The 13,440-nt window shown below is 35.7% G+C and overlaps 1 protein-coding gene and 1 non-coding gene across 2 annotated transcripts; both read right to left on the reverse strand.

The window, feature by feature from the left end:
- Positions 1 to 7,415: 7,415 nt before the first annotated feature.
- TRNAR-UCU (transfer RNA arginine (anticodon UCU)) lies at positions 7,416 to 7,501 on the reverse strand. Its single transcript is given in 2 exon segments — positions 7,416 to 7,451; positions 7,465 to 7,501. It is a non-coding gene; the product is annotated as a tRNA-Arg (tRNA).
- Positions 7,502 to 9,322: 1,821 nt separating this feature from the next.
- On the reverse strand, positions 9,323 to 11,511 carry LOC142143113 (serine/threonine-protein kinase SBK1-like). The gene is made up of 3 exons (XM_075200829.1): positions 11,421 to 11,511; positions 11,104 to 11,306; positions 9,323 to 9,868 (listed from the first exon to the last, which is right to left on the reverse strand). Exons 1-3 carry the CDS (start codon positions 11,509 to 11,511, stop codon positions 9,323 to 9,325), a joined length of 840 nt encoding a protein of 279 aa, XP_075056930.1.
- Positions 11,512 to 13,440: the final 1,929 nt, after the last annotated feature.

The raw sequence follows: 13,440 nt of genomic DNA on the forward strand, positions 1-13,440 counted from the left end.
GAAATTATTGAGTAGATATCTGATTGCACCTTTGTGATATTGCTTGCACAGATTACTGTATTTTAGAATTTCTCGCCATTTATGCAGGGTGTGGGATTTGTGAAAACGTATGAGTATAGTACAGTAGATTATTCTAGTTTAGTGATATATATAGTAAAGGATTAATTATGTAGACCTGATCAGGAAAATGTTTTTGCTGTATAATAGATTTCGAAAATGTTAAGTAGGTTGTCATATCTTAGGATGTCCTATTACAATTTAGTTCAGAAGGTTATCATTATGTCTTTTACATTATGTGATTTCATCCGGATTTATACTGGTCATTATATAACATAATACTGGATATATATATATATATATATTGTGAACAGTGTAAATTAGGCGAGGGATAGAAGTAAGATTGTTTAGACGGGTTAAAGTTAGTTTATTGTTTTATTACCTTAAAAAAAAGGTATTGATTTCATTGTTTTAAGAAAGATAGCATGCACCTTAGTTTAATGAAGGACAAGGGAATTGTGATCAATTATTGACTATATATATTAGGTACTGCCGTTAGAATTGAGCAAAGTAATGACTGAGCCAAGCTGTGGCCAGAGGGTTATCTTTTGGTTTTGCACAGCATCATAATCACTTTCAGAACTCTATCTAACTTTTCATTTTTTAAAACATTTTTGTTTAGGAAAGCAGCCACATGTAATGACATTTGAACTGTAACAATGAGTAACTGTTAAATATTTGATTAACATAAGTCTAACAACTGAAAGAAAAAAAAAAGGAGTTTGAAGATCCTCTCACCAGACTTGTGAAACACTGACTGTTACAAGTAGAAATTTACTGTGTTCTGGTTGTGTAATAAAGCAATGGGAAGGATATTACCAGGTGTTGAAGACTGCTGTCACATTAATGAAGGTTGTGAAAAGAGACACTTGGATCCACTCTACCATTTGTAAGAAGAACACCAAGCCACCAAAAGACCAAGCAGAAGAGGGAGAAATTCTTCCACAGCTTGACAATGTGTTCCAGGAAAGGAAAGATTGATTGGTGCAAGAAAAACGAATCAGCGAAGAAGAATTAGCCGTACATGGTGGCCACCACCTGTTTGTTTTTCTCCTCATTGATTTCTATATGTTCCAGCATCATCTATTTTCAACTACAGAATGGGGGTTTTGAGAGTGATTCTGAAAATGCTGTTGAGGTTTTAGAAAGGTAACAAGTGAAGTCCAGTTCATTTCTTTGTTCAATCCACAAATTTAAAAGAAATTCATTAGTTTAGAGATTAGATTTGGGATGATATATATATCTCACTGGTTGAACAGATGAACAAAATAAGAAATTGATCAAAAAGAAAATATGTCTACATTGGGGAAACTTTTATTAGTGGTTCTAACTGATCTGTTCGGGAAGGGTCATACTTAGGTTAGGACAAATTGAGTTAAGCACTACATGGTCAAATCAAGGGAAGAATTATTTTATTACTCTTATTAATACACTTTTTAAAATTATTGTATTGGGTACTACAAGAGAGTGGACTGTTAAAGTTGTGTATAGATAATAATAATAACATTTATTGTCAGCAACCTGATCTGCAATATTATTATATATTATTGTTATAATACATAATATTATTTTGAGGAATTGCTGGTACAATACTGTGAAAAGGCTAGGAACTATATCTTGTGCAAATATCTCTTCAAAAGAAAGTAGATCCGTGAAGTTAATCCTGATTCATTGTGAGCCATCCATGTGACCTCTGTGATGACATCATTTTGTAAACACGTCCACCATTGTAAAAGTTTTTAAATTGACCGGCAGCCAACTGAACGGACACTCTCTCTGCTAAGAAATCATGGTCTGCAGGCTGTGTGGTTAACTAACTCTGTCTTTGGTAACTATGGTACTTAAGATCTAAAAATTAAGTAAATCTCTTTTTATTGCAAAATCTACAATTGGACTGGACAATATTGATTTAACCTGGAAATTAATTCAACAGGTCATACTGAAGAGCTCCTTGACTTTCAATGTAACAATGTCATATGATAACACCTTTCCAATAAGCCAGTTTGTCACATATCTGACCGGCTACGTCTGCCCCGGCCACATGTAAGTTCTGTTATTGTAAAGTGGAAACATCTAAGAGCAAGAACAGCTCAGCCGTAAAGTGGCAGGCCACACAAGATCAGAAAACGCTGTGAATTCGTCATTAACATATAGTGCCACGATGTCCCTTGATTTTCCGTTTTTGGAAACAAATATGACAATCCCTCTTAATTATGTACCCTTGTTTCTGGAATGGGTTTTTCTAGTTATAATTACCATGCCCTTTAGAATGACCAACAGGAGGAGAAAACTTTTTGCTGATCTCCACAGTGGTCAAAAAAGGCATCCTATACGTGTGAATTAACAACGAGTCTCCTACCATGTCCCTTTTCATAATAATCTATTCCATGCATTGCGCCTGGATTGGGTGGAATCCTCCTAAAATAAGGAATTATGTACAAAGAACTTCTTTGAAATATGGAAAAGCTTTATTGACATAATGCTATGTATACTTTCCACACATGTTCACATCTGCTTCATATACTGTACTTGTCACGAAACCAGAGCATTATTAGATGGTCCTCCAGTCTTGTTGGAGCACAACATTTTAAATACCTAAACAAAAATAAAAAATAAGAATGAAATTAAATGAAAACAATTGATGAACACAATGGTTAAAACAGTGGTTTATTATAACTACAAATAGTTTGCTATATCAACAGTCAGTTAACAAGCACATATTTTATCTGGGGATTATGGCCACTTAATTTACTTTTACAGAACTGTTCAGTGAATAATTATGGGGAACTCAATGGCCCACACCTGAGAAGTGGCTATATTCCTCGGGACAATTTTTATTTACATCTTATTTTATTTACACTTTTAATTATACGTATTTTCTTTGTTCTTCCTGTTAACATTTTCTACTCAGAGTGATGTTCTTTCTTTCTCTAAAAGAAACATTTTAACAAAAGCATACATTACAATATATGGAACTGAGATTCCCTGCTTGGACCGGTAGGGTTTTACTGTCAGAGCTGAGGTTGTACCATGTCTGTGTGAAATACAGCCAGTCCATAGACTAAATCCTTGATGATCTATCCGTCTCATCACCTATCTCTTCCATGTACAGGTTCAGGGAGGGTTGTTGTCTGGAAACCTATAAAGGCTGCCCTTCATTGGGATCTTATATATTATCTGCAGATATACATTTAGAATATTGATCTCTGATCCAGCATAGGAAAGTGTATTGTCTGTCTAAATGCAAATTCCAACTAATGGTAAAGAGAGAACACTCAGTCCAAGGTGAGGGAAATAAAAATAAATCAGTAAGAATAGAAAGTGAGATATATGTTTGACATACAAGCAGTAAGAGCTTGTTTACACTTTATGTGTTACATTATATTCACACCCACAGAGATACATTTCAGAATAAACAAAGAATGCATTTCATAAACAGTTCATCAATTTACGGTTTCATCTGTAAGTTTGTTATTTGTAACAATTACATTTTCAGGAGTTGTGGAATAATGTCTCTTAGTTGCAACTTATGTTCTCAATTGAGGGTGGTAACCCAGACACATGAAGAGGGCTTCAGCAAGAACTAGAGAAGGTTTCCAGCCAGGTTCATGCTGGGAGAATATGGATTTGCTCTCAGTGTAAAGATCTGAAAACAACGTCGTCCATCCACATCATACACAACACAATCATATGGTCACTACATAGAAGTGTCCTGGGAGGGGAATGTATTCAGATGCTGATGTACATGCCAAGTAACAAGAATTGTGCTGGATAGTCACAAGCCCATTGTCCTGTAACCATATGTTATTCTACTAGTGATAACTAATCCCAGGTGGGATAATAAGCTGTGAGTGACTTGCTTCCTCTATCTTTCACTCTTTGCTTTATAGGCTGTTTCTATTAAATGTATTCTTACAGTTGTTTCAAAGGTAGGATTGGTTCCTTTAGGGCATGGACTCCCAGCTCTTGTCTGGAGACAAAGGTGGACACACCTGGTGTAATGTGGAAAGGGGGCATTTTGTATTTCTGTTTTGGTATGTAAATAAATATGCTAAAAAAAAAAATCAGGTTTTCTATCAGACTTTTTTATACCCCAATACTTGTTATTTAGAGAACAGAAATTTGAAATTAATTCATAAACACATACGGTGTAACGTGTCTATTTATGTAACAGAAAATCCCAAACCTTCTATTTAGGCTCTCATTCAATCAAGGTGAATATATTCATCTTACTTAGAGGTTATATGAATTATTACCAATTAATGTATCAAAAGTATATAATCTTATAGCAATATATAAGAAATGCATACAGTATGTATGCAATTAAACCAAAACACAAATAAAACAACATTAGGTCAATAAAAAATTGTGAAATATAGCTAAAATAGTGCCATTTAAGCTGTTTTTACTCATGTATTACTATTTATAGCATTAGCACTCATTTCCAGTCTATTTTAACAATGGTCTCAATTTTCAACAATTTTGGCAAAAGTCTCTAGTGAGCTGTCTTAATGAAAGCTTTTCTAACTTTGGCATCATTGCATTTGCTTTCTCTGATTCAATTCAAAAAGGATTAACCATACTTTATGGTTCCTTAAATCCATCACATAGCAAAAATCATTATCCATCATATCTTTCTATTGCATTGTCAGGACAACTGGCTCCTCTTGTGCCTGGTCTGTTTACCCTCCCTTAGGATGTAAGCTCGTATGAGCAGGGCCCCTCCCCTCCTGTCTCCATACCTGTTCTTCCGCTCCGTCTTTACTGCATATGACTAGCCGGAGTTTCTGAAGTATTGGTACTTTTTGTTCATTGTTCTGTATGGTTTCACCCTGTATAGTCTACTGTTAGTACTGTGTGCGGCCCTGCGGATACCTTGTGCTGCCTAACAAATAAATGATAATAATAATAATATTTTGAGCAACCAAATCTGCATCAATGTAAGTATTATACATGCATGTGTGGGAAGGGGGACTATTGGCCTATCTGAACTGTATATTTTACATATATCTTACATGTCAATAATACAATATATAAATATAATTTATATACAATCCATATTTATATACATGGGTCTAGGGAACAACCTCAGCTGCTAGTCTTGGGCAGTCCCCTTTACCCCGGGGTTGGACAAAACTTACCTCTGGGACATGATTTTCCTCCCTCCCCCCCCATAAGCATATATGAGTCCCATGGTTTGATTCAGAAGGGCAGCATTATGGCACAGAGCATATAAGTAAACCAAGGTATTGAAAGCCATACTCTTGCATCCGATGAATATTGTGGCAATGTATTGTGTGGCTAATATTTGAATTTTTGTTCAATGGGTGCAGGCCACATTCATCTATCAGCAACCTTATTTATTTATAAAGTGACAACAAATTAAGTAGATCTTTACAATTTCATGCCTCTTTCCATCTAATGACAATTATTACTGCCTCTTAATTCTTCATAATGCCTGTATGAAGTTTCAGATTTAGTGTGTGTGCGTATTATTGCAACATTTTTATCTCTTGCCCCTTATACTATTTTTTTTATTTAATTTATCCAATGGGCTTGCTTCAATTGGTTTCATGGCAAATGACATTTTTTATGCAGCCGCTGCAATGTTCTACAAGCGGTCACTGAATTTTGAAAATTCCCAGTAAAAAACCCTCTAACAAAAAAATCCCCTTTCAAATATAGATTTCCCCGAATGAACCTTTCAAAATATACGAAAAGATTACAATATATAATATTTTTTTTTGGGGGGTGGGAGGGTGGGGGGGGGGAGTCCAGCTGCTTGCTGACCATCATAAATACCCTTCTTTAAATATAGATTTTACTGTATGACCCCTCCAAAACAGACAAGTATTGAAAAATAGAAAAGATCAAAATATATAGCCCTTTTTCGGTGGGTTAGCTGCGTGCTGACCCTTACTATCAGCTTTTTTTAAATATAGATTTCACTGAATGACCCTTCTAAAATATAAAAATATTGAAAATAGAAACAATTAGAATATATAGCTTTTTTAGGTGCGTGCAACTGCTGCTGAATCTCACACGCAAACACCCATCTTTTTTCTAAATTATTTCACATGTCACTACCCCACACAAGATTGCATTTACTTAAACTTTCAATTTTAAAAGAAGGAAATCTGTTTGTTTTTGGATTCTGCTGCTAAAAGTCTGACAGCAAAAGCACTGTTTTTCTTTAGAATTTGCTAGTTAGTTCCCAATGATATCTATCTAACTCAGTCTGTATATACTGTCTTTTACTATCAGATATATGGAATGCATTAAAAACACCTAGTAGCCACTAGTCTGCATAAAGTGTATTAAGATTGAAATTAAAAGCAATTGATCAGCTAACTATTGTAGCTGACTATTTTCTACAGAACTGCTTTACAATGATAACAGGATACTATTGCTTTCCTATTGCTTTATTATGTCCCTGGTTCACCTTGAGCGCTATTTTCTGAGTATAACCTAACCTCCTCCCTACACACTGTCTCTTCTAAGATGGCACCTTAGAGAACGAATGCGAACTATATATACAAAAGATGGTGATCCAAAACTCGCAAGAGTTTTGCAAAAATAATCACGCAAATGACGCTTCACCTAATTTTGAGAACCTCATTTGGCGGAAGAAACCGAGTCACTATTTGGTTTCACTAGTATCCCCAACGTCAGATTTTGACGAGTTTCACATAATCTGAACCACTCATCTCTAGAAGAAATACGCTTTAAAAATTTATTTTAATTCAACACAGGTTACAGTATTGGAAATTTTCCAGGAAACACAGGACTGTGTGCTAGAGTTTGTGTTTGTTTTGCAATACAAAATGCAGACAGAAACATTTTCCAATATTTACATAGTTTTTGTCTGCTTTCAAGTGGAGATACAAGTCTTAATTCATGCTATCATTATTATCTTTTTAGAAGTGGATGTATGCCACAGACATAGTTCTTAAATTATTATTGGTAACAATGGGTTCAAGTGGTGGATTGAAAAAATGTTTCCATTGTTCCAAATTTTTAAAAGAGTTTCAGATATTCACAACAAGTCTGCTAAATGGGACAAAAAGCCATGTCTGAATTTTCCAACTGCCAATTTTCCCTACAAATACTATTTCAAGTATCAGGAATTATTCCAGTATTTTGTGCTACCCAGGTTGAGGATCTTAGGTAGAAAAGCTCATTTCTTTTATCACACTGAAAAGATTTTGATCTAACAACAACCTGTTGTATATAGCAGCTATTTGAATGCTTATAAGGATTTATTACTTAATATATCTTTGATAGATTTGAAACCTACAATCTGTAAGTTACATCCAGACATATGTGAATTTGAAAAGTTCACAATTGAATTGAAGCAATGACTCTGGTGGGACTCGAACCCACAACCTTTGAATAATTACAACATGGTAGAAGTCCAATGCGCTATCCATTGCGCCACAGAGCCATTGTGGTTGGGTATTTTCCTTTTGCTTTTACTGCTTGGGGTATACAATATTGAAATGGATAAAACAATCTCTAATGTAACAATTCTCTAGTTAATATTTTTTAACACATATAGGTTGATGGCAGACATATAGCAGGAAAGAGAATGGTTGGTATTGAGTAGGAGCTTATAGCGTGTTTGCAAAATCATGGGTAGCTTTAATACAGATTAGTTATACGAAAAGTAGTGTGGATGTTTCTGAATTTCACTAGATATCCTTCTGCTTTCTCTAACACCTGCCAGGTGACAAATGACTGGGAATCTTGGATACAAGACATTCAGCTAAGAGGTGAATGTCTGAGTTTTAAATAAAAAGGTTTATTGTATTGCAACTCTGTAGCTAGCTCTTGTCATAGATTTTATATTAATGGCCAATGCAGTAAAATCTCTGGCACTGTTGGGTAAAGGGTTAAAGACGAGGTACAACAAATTTAGGTTTTCTTTACTCTGACATCCTACTGTAATCTAATAACTCACTTACTCATCACAACAAATAAAATTTACTTTTTAATACCTTTTATTCTTTCAGCAATATTCACACAGTGATGTGTAACGCCCCCTCTGATGTTGGTATATACAGTTCCCGATGACTGAATATGTGGCCCCAGCTCTAGGCCCCATAGAAGACACACCAGCAACATAAGGTTGGTATGAGGGGAGGAGAAGTGAGTGCTGAGGGAGTGACAGCCAGGGACACGGGACAGAGGGGAGGAGGTACCGGCATCCCCCCTGTAATATGGGGAGTGGGTCCATGGCCTGCAACAATGAGGGGCCACAGAATATGATATCTGAGAGAAGATGAGTGACATGGGACAGATGTTATGGAGAAATTACCTCAGAATGTGACTGAGGAGAGCTAAGTAAGGGGGTATATACCACATTACCTCAGAATATTACAGTATGTCTGAGAGAAAGCAGCCAAAGACTGATTGTCACATCTGAAGAGATAGATGGCACCAGATTAGAGAGACAGTGTTATGTGTCATACTGAGACACCCATCATACATGTGAGTGGGTGAGCAGAGCTTGAGAGTGCACCAGAGTTAATGCAATAGACAGGTAAATGCAGATATCACCCATACATGTGTCCCCATTTAACAGCCATAGGTGTAAAACCTGCATGTGCAGGGACCCTCTACTCATTTATGCCCACACCCAAAAGCTAGCCAGAGCTGAGGAAATTGCAAGTGAGGAAGTGCATTGACCTGTGCACTCCAGGGGGTAAATGTATCAAGCTGAGAGTTTTCTGGTGGGTTTAAAAAGTGGAGATATTGCCTATAGCTACCGAACAGATTCTAGCTTTCATATTGTAGAATGTATTAATTAAATGATAGCTAGAATCTGATTGATTTTTCAAACCTGCTGAAAAGCTCTCAGCTTGACACATTTACCTCCAGGACTGCACATACACTGACAGGGGATTATATTTCTATGTAACAAACATATTTTCCCTCGTTTATAGAAGCATTATTTTTAAACTGCTGGTGTGCTTTAAAGACAATCTGCTTAATATAGATATTCAAGCAAAGGAAGTGACAAAAAAATAACTTTGAAGAGCATATGTTTGTTTTTATTAAACACTGAAATGTACAACTAGTTTTTGGTGTAAGAAATGACCCCAGAGTCCGTGTAATGTTTCCTTCCAGATCCATTAGGGCTAAATTGCAGGGATCCATTCTATGATATATTGTGTTGGTCTCTTGTAGGATTACAGCCTGATGGTTGCCCTCATCCATTTGTGTTATCCATCTCCACTATCTCTCTTGTAGCCTTCAAATTGTCTTAGCACAGGTAATGAATATTCCAAGGACAATGAAGATAGTTTAACACACACAGAATTGATGGTCGATCAGAACAGTTCCGTGAGAGGAGCTTATTAAACATGGCTAAGGCCTCTCTTGTAAACCTTTGCCAGGAAGGTGGTGGAGGAATAAGATGGCAGTGTTTCTGCCAGTGAAGATAGACGTGGTACTCCATGTCCCACTCCACAGCGTTCATCCAGGGAAGGTATCCAGTGAGTGCAAAGTACAGTAGAACACCAAGTGCCCAGGTGTCTACACTAAAGGAGAGGACCAAGTACTCATCATTCTTCACGTCACACAACTCTGGGGACATATACGGGATGATATGTGACCTGGTGGACACAAAACTGCCAGCTTTTCGACTCAAACCAAAGTCACAAAGTTTAATGTTATAATATTCTTTGTCCATGAGAAGCACATTGTCTGGCTTCAAGTCCATGTGCACCAACCCAATGCCGTGCATGTAATCCAGAGCTTGGGACAACTGTAATGCACAGCGCTTCACCACACCCTCTGGCATGCCAACCTGCAGAAGGAGACAGATAGATGTTATGAGACGTATTTGTACAGCTCCCTACAGAAGTCAGTATATTTAAGCATGTTATTTCCTAATTTTTAAAAGGTTAAACTGCATGCAGATCTGAAATATAGACACACCAACATTTTTAAAGCCTTCCCATATGATTTAGCTGATGGAGCTATGTATTTTTGAGACAGTCAAAAAAGAGGCTTGAAAACACTGAAGGAACAACAAACAAATATATAACATATATATATATAGAGCATTTAAATATTAACCTGAAACACCATCAGAAACTGCTATATTTCGGTAGTAAGATGGAAAATTTGGTATTTCACGTTCCTTCATATATATACATGTTTTACTGTATATGCAACAGCAATGAGTCTCACTGTGGACACTCAATATCTGATCATTTAATAATGTGAGACTAGAAACTGTCCACATATAGACCATAATAAAGTGGAGAACCATCAGAACAAAACACTAAACATAATATATATAATAATAATAAAATATATGAAAAACTGTGCATGTTCTTACAATAAATTAAATTGTGATGTTCAGTTATTTAACACAAAGGACACAATTCACGAACGGGATGTGATTTAAAAAAAATGGTCTTAACATGACCTGGTTGTAGAAAAGAACAACAAATAATAATAATCTTTTCAAATTATGTCAAATAAAATGTAGTTTTTCTATTTAAATATTTGTGAATTTGTGGTCCTAAAGATGTGATATTAAGATGCCTCAAAAGCTCTCTTTTTACTAGTTAGTTTTATGGTAAGTAGTTATCTGTTAAAAGTAACATTCACAAAAAAAAATTTCACAATTATTCTGTAGAATATTAAGTCTCAAAAAGTTTTAAGACAATCTTTAATAATTTACAATGAAGATGGTAAAACGTTAATTTTCAAAACTGTTCCACATTGATTTGCTAATTATTGCACATTCCGCTTGCGGAATTTGGCCTTAGGTGTTCTGAGGCCGATCCCAACTACTACACTCAGCAGACTGAACTAAGTGTTATTGTCCAATTTCTAGGCATAGACTAATTTCTCAGCATTCTAACATTAATGAATTTGAAGTTTGCTTTAGCCTCCATTTTTTACACCCGCAGCTTTAGTGATAGTGTCCTATATGTAAAAAATTGTGTTATAATGATAATTTAAGTGGATGTAGTACACAGTGTGAAGATGAAAAAGACCTGCAAAAAAATTCACAATGGTGCTTTTTACCTTTGGTTGGATAAGGTCCCGAAGAGTCCCTGCAGGGGCCAGCTCTTGGGGCAGGATATAGTAATCCATTGTGTTATAGAACATTGGGTATGTGGTTATAAAGCCATGGCAGCCGGAGAGAGCAATTGATATGCCAAGCTCTCGGAGGAAGTCTTTCAGCTGGGTTCTGTCCTTCCTCACCAACTTGAGCGCTACTGCTTCACCTAAAAACAAGAGGAAAGAAATTGTAATATCTTTCTAATCAGGACTTCAAGAAAGTTTATGATATAATAGTCTACATGATGTGATCTCCAGTCTCTAGTCAGATGCTTACATACCTGTTATCTTGTCCTGGGCAAGCAGAACCATTCCAAAGGTCCCTTGACCAAGAGTCTCGATGACCTGGTAGATGTCAGAAATCGCCTCCATTTCCAGAGTTTGGCTGAATTGCAGTTTGGACACAGGTGATGGATGTCCTCTATCAGACGATACAAAATTTATATATTTAAATGCTTGTTAAATGGAGTTTTAAATGTGGTTAATTTTATCATAATTTATTTAGACACTTTCAAGACATCACAAGCTGGAACAGAGCCACCCAATGGCCAAACTGTTAAGAAAATAGTATAGTCTGTTACCAAGCATTATTTAGTGTTTTCTGAAAATATGTTGTTCTTCAGCATAAGGACCAAACATGTAAAAGAGCATAGTCACAATTTACGGTTTCTATGAAGTGCAGTTACATATGACTGACAAATGGAAACTGCACTGAAAAGCAATTTATAACTTGATATCATGAACACCAAGCAACAAGGTAAGAGTAAAATAATGTCAGATTGTTCTATAAAGAGGGAAATGATAGTCTGATTAATTACTAATTATATAGCATCTAATTTTAGAGCATTAAACCCTTTAAACAATCCAGAAGTTGGATAAACCATAGAAAGTGGTCTCACCTGGGCAGGAAGGAGTCCTGTGGAGATGAGGTATCAGTGGAGAAGTTGCTCCTGTGGGTCACAAAGCAGGATCAGTATAATACAGCCAGGGAAATCAGCTCCTAAGAGGTCCAATCTGCACAGCGTGCTGCACGGGAATCAGAGAAGGATCTTGAAGACAGTGTTCAGTTCACAAGGAGTGAATGTGTGAGGTGCATGAGCTACAGCTGTCTTTTATGGGGAGCTCAGACATAGGTTACTCCCATTCCAGGTATAATGGAAGTCCATGGACCTCTATTAAAATGCAAATTAAGGCATCACCTAGCAGTTAACTATTTGTGAAGCCTCTATTGTGATTGGACTAGGTGTGAATAGACAAAGGCAGAAGAGAGAACAAGTGTTACATTGTGGTGCACAAATACAAACAATCTGAATTTATTACATATAATTTAAAATATTTAAAAAAATACAAATTTATTTCTCTTTATTGAAATATGGACTTTTATAATGTCAGTGAAGATAATGTTTCATCGAAATTTTACATTGTAATGTGTCCTCAAGATAGAAATCAGTGCAGGCTAATTATTGCTTTAGTTAACGCCATGGTAATTGTTGATAAAGAGCTGTTAGTTATGCTCTTGGATCAGGGAGTTATTGGTTAGATGTGGATTTTTATATTAGTGTTTAGCAGATTAGTTAAAAATTATACTTTACCAACTGTGAATCACTAATTGTATAGCACCAATAGGGGAGTTAGGAATTACACTCACCTGTTTTTGGATTAATTGATCATTTTGGGTTTTCTGATAATATTACACAAAGTGGTCTCTGGTTCATGGATTAACGGTTTCTCATAAGTAGAGAGTCGCAGAATTATGAGCAGTTATATTAAGTTATCTCTCGCAGACTATGTCACAATCTAATTCTCTGCTAAAACGTTGTTAGTGTGCGGGTATATAAGTTCAATGATACTTAATATTGCGGTGAGTAAACTATCTCACACAGAGAGCGAATCACCAAATAACATAAAAAGTAACACAGTAACTATCCCTCACGGACCTAAGCCGTATTGTAATCCTACACTGATGTTATTTAATTTTATTAATCTGCAACATATAGGTTATTGGTCTAATTCACTTTAACATATACATTGAGGACATAAGATCCCCAGTGTACACACACAATTTATATGATAAAAGTGAATTACACAACTAATCTATATGTGTTTAGTTTACTACACTTTGCATATTTTAATACATTTGTCACTGAGATAATAATATAAGTCTATCTTTTAATAAAGATAAATACAATTGTCTGTTTTAAGATATTCTAAACTGTATATAATATTATTCAGATTGTTTTTGCACCACAAAATAACACTTGTTCTTTCTTCTACCTTTGTGAATGTATACTCTTTCATGTG

Source organism: Mixophyes fleayi, chromosome 3 (assembly GCF_038048845.1).
Source record: "Mixophyes fleayi isolate aMixFle1 chromosome 3, aMixFle1.hap1, whole genome shotgun sequence".
NCBI classification, from domain to species: Eukaryota; Metazoa; Chordata; class Amphibia; order Anura; family Limnodynastidae; genus Mixophyes; species Mixophyes fleayi.

Bases quoted from the DNA above. Each gene is read 5' to 3' on its own strand.
- LOC142143113 (XM_075200829.1), bottom strand. From the start codon at position 11,511: ATGGAGGCGATTTCTGACATCTACCAGGTCATCGAGACTCTTGGTCAA. The intron at 11,307-11,420 runs GTATGTAAGCAT...TCTTGTTTTTAG, and splicing joins TGCCCAGGACAAGATAACAG to GTGAAGCAGTAGCGCTCAAG. The intron at 9,869-11,103 runs GTAAAAAGCACC...CTCCTTCTGCAG, and splicing joins GGGACCTTATCCAACCAAAG to GTTGGCATGCCAGAGGGTGT.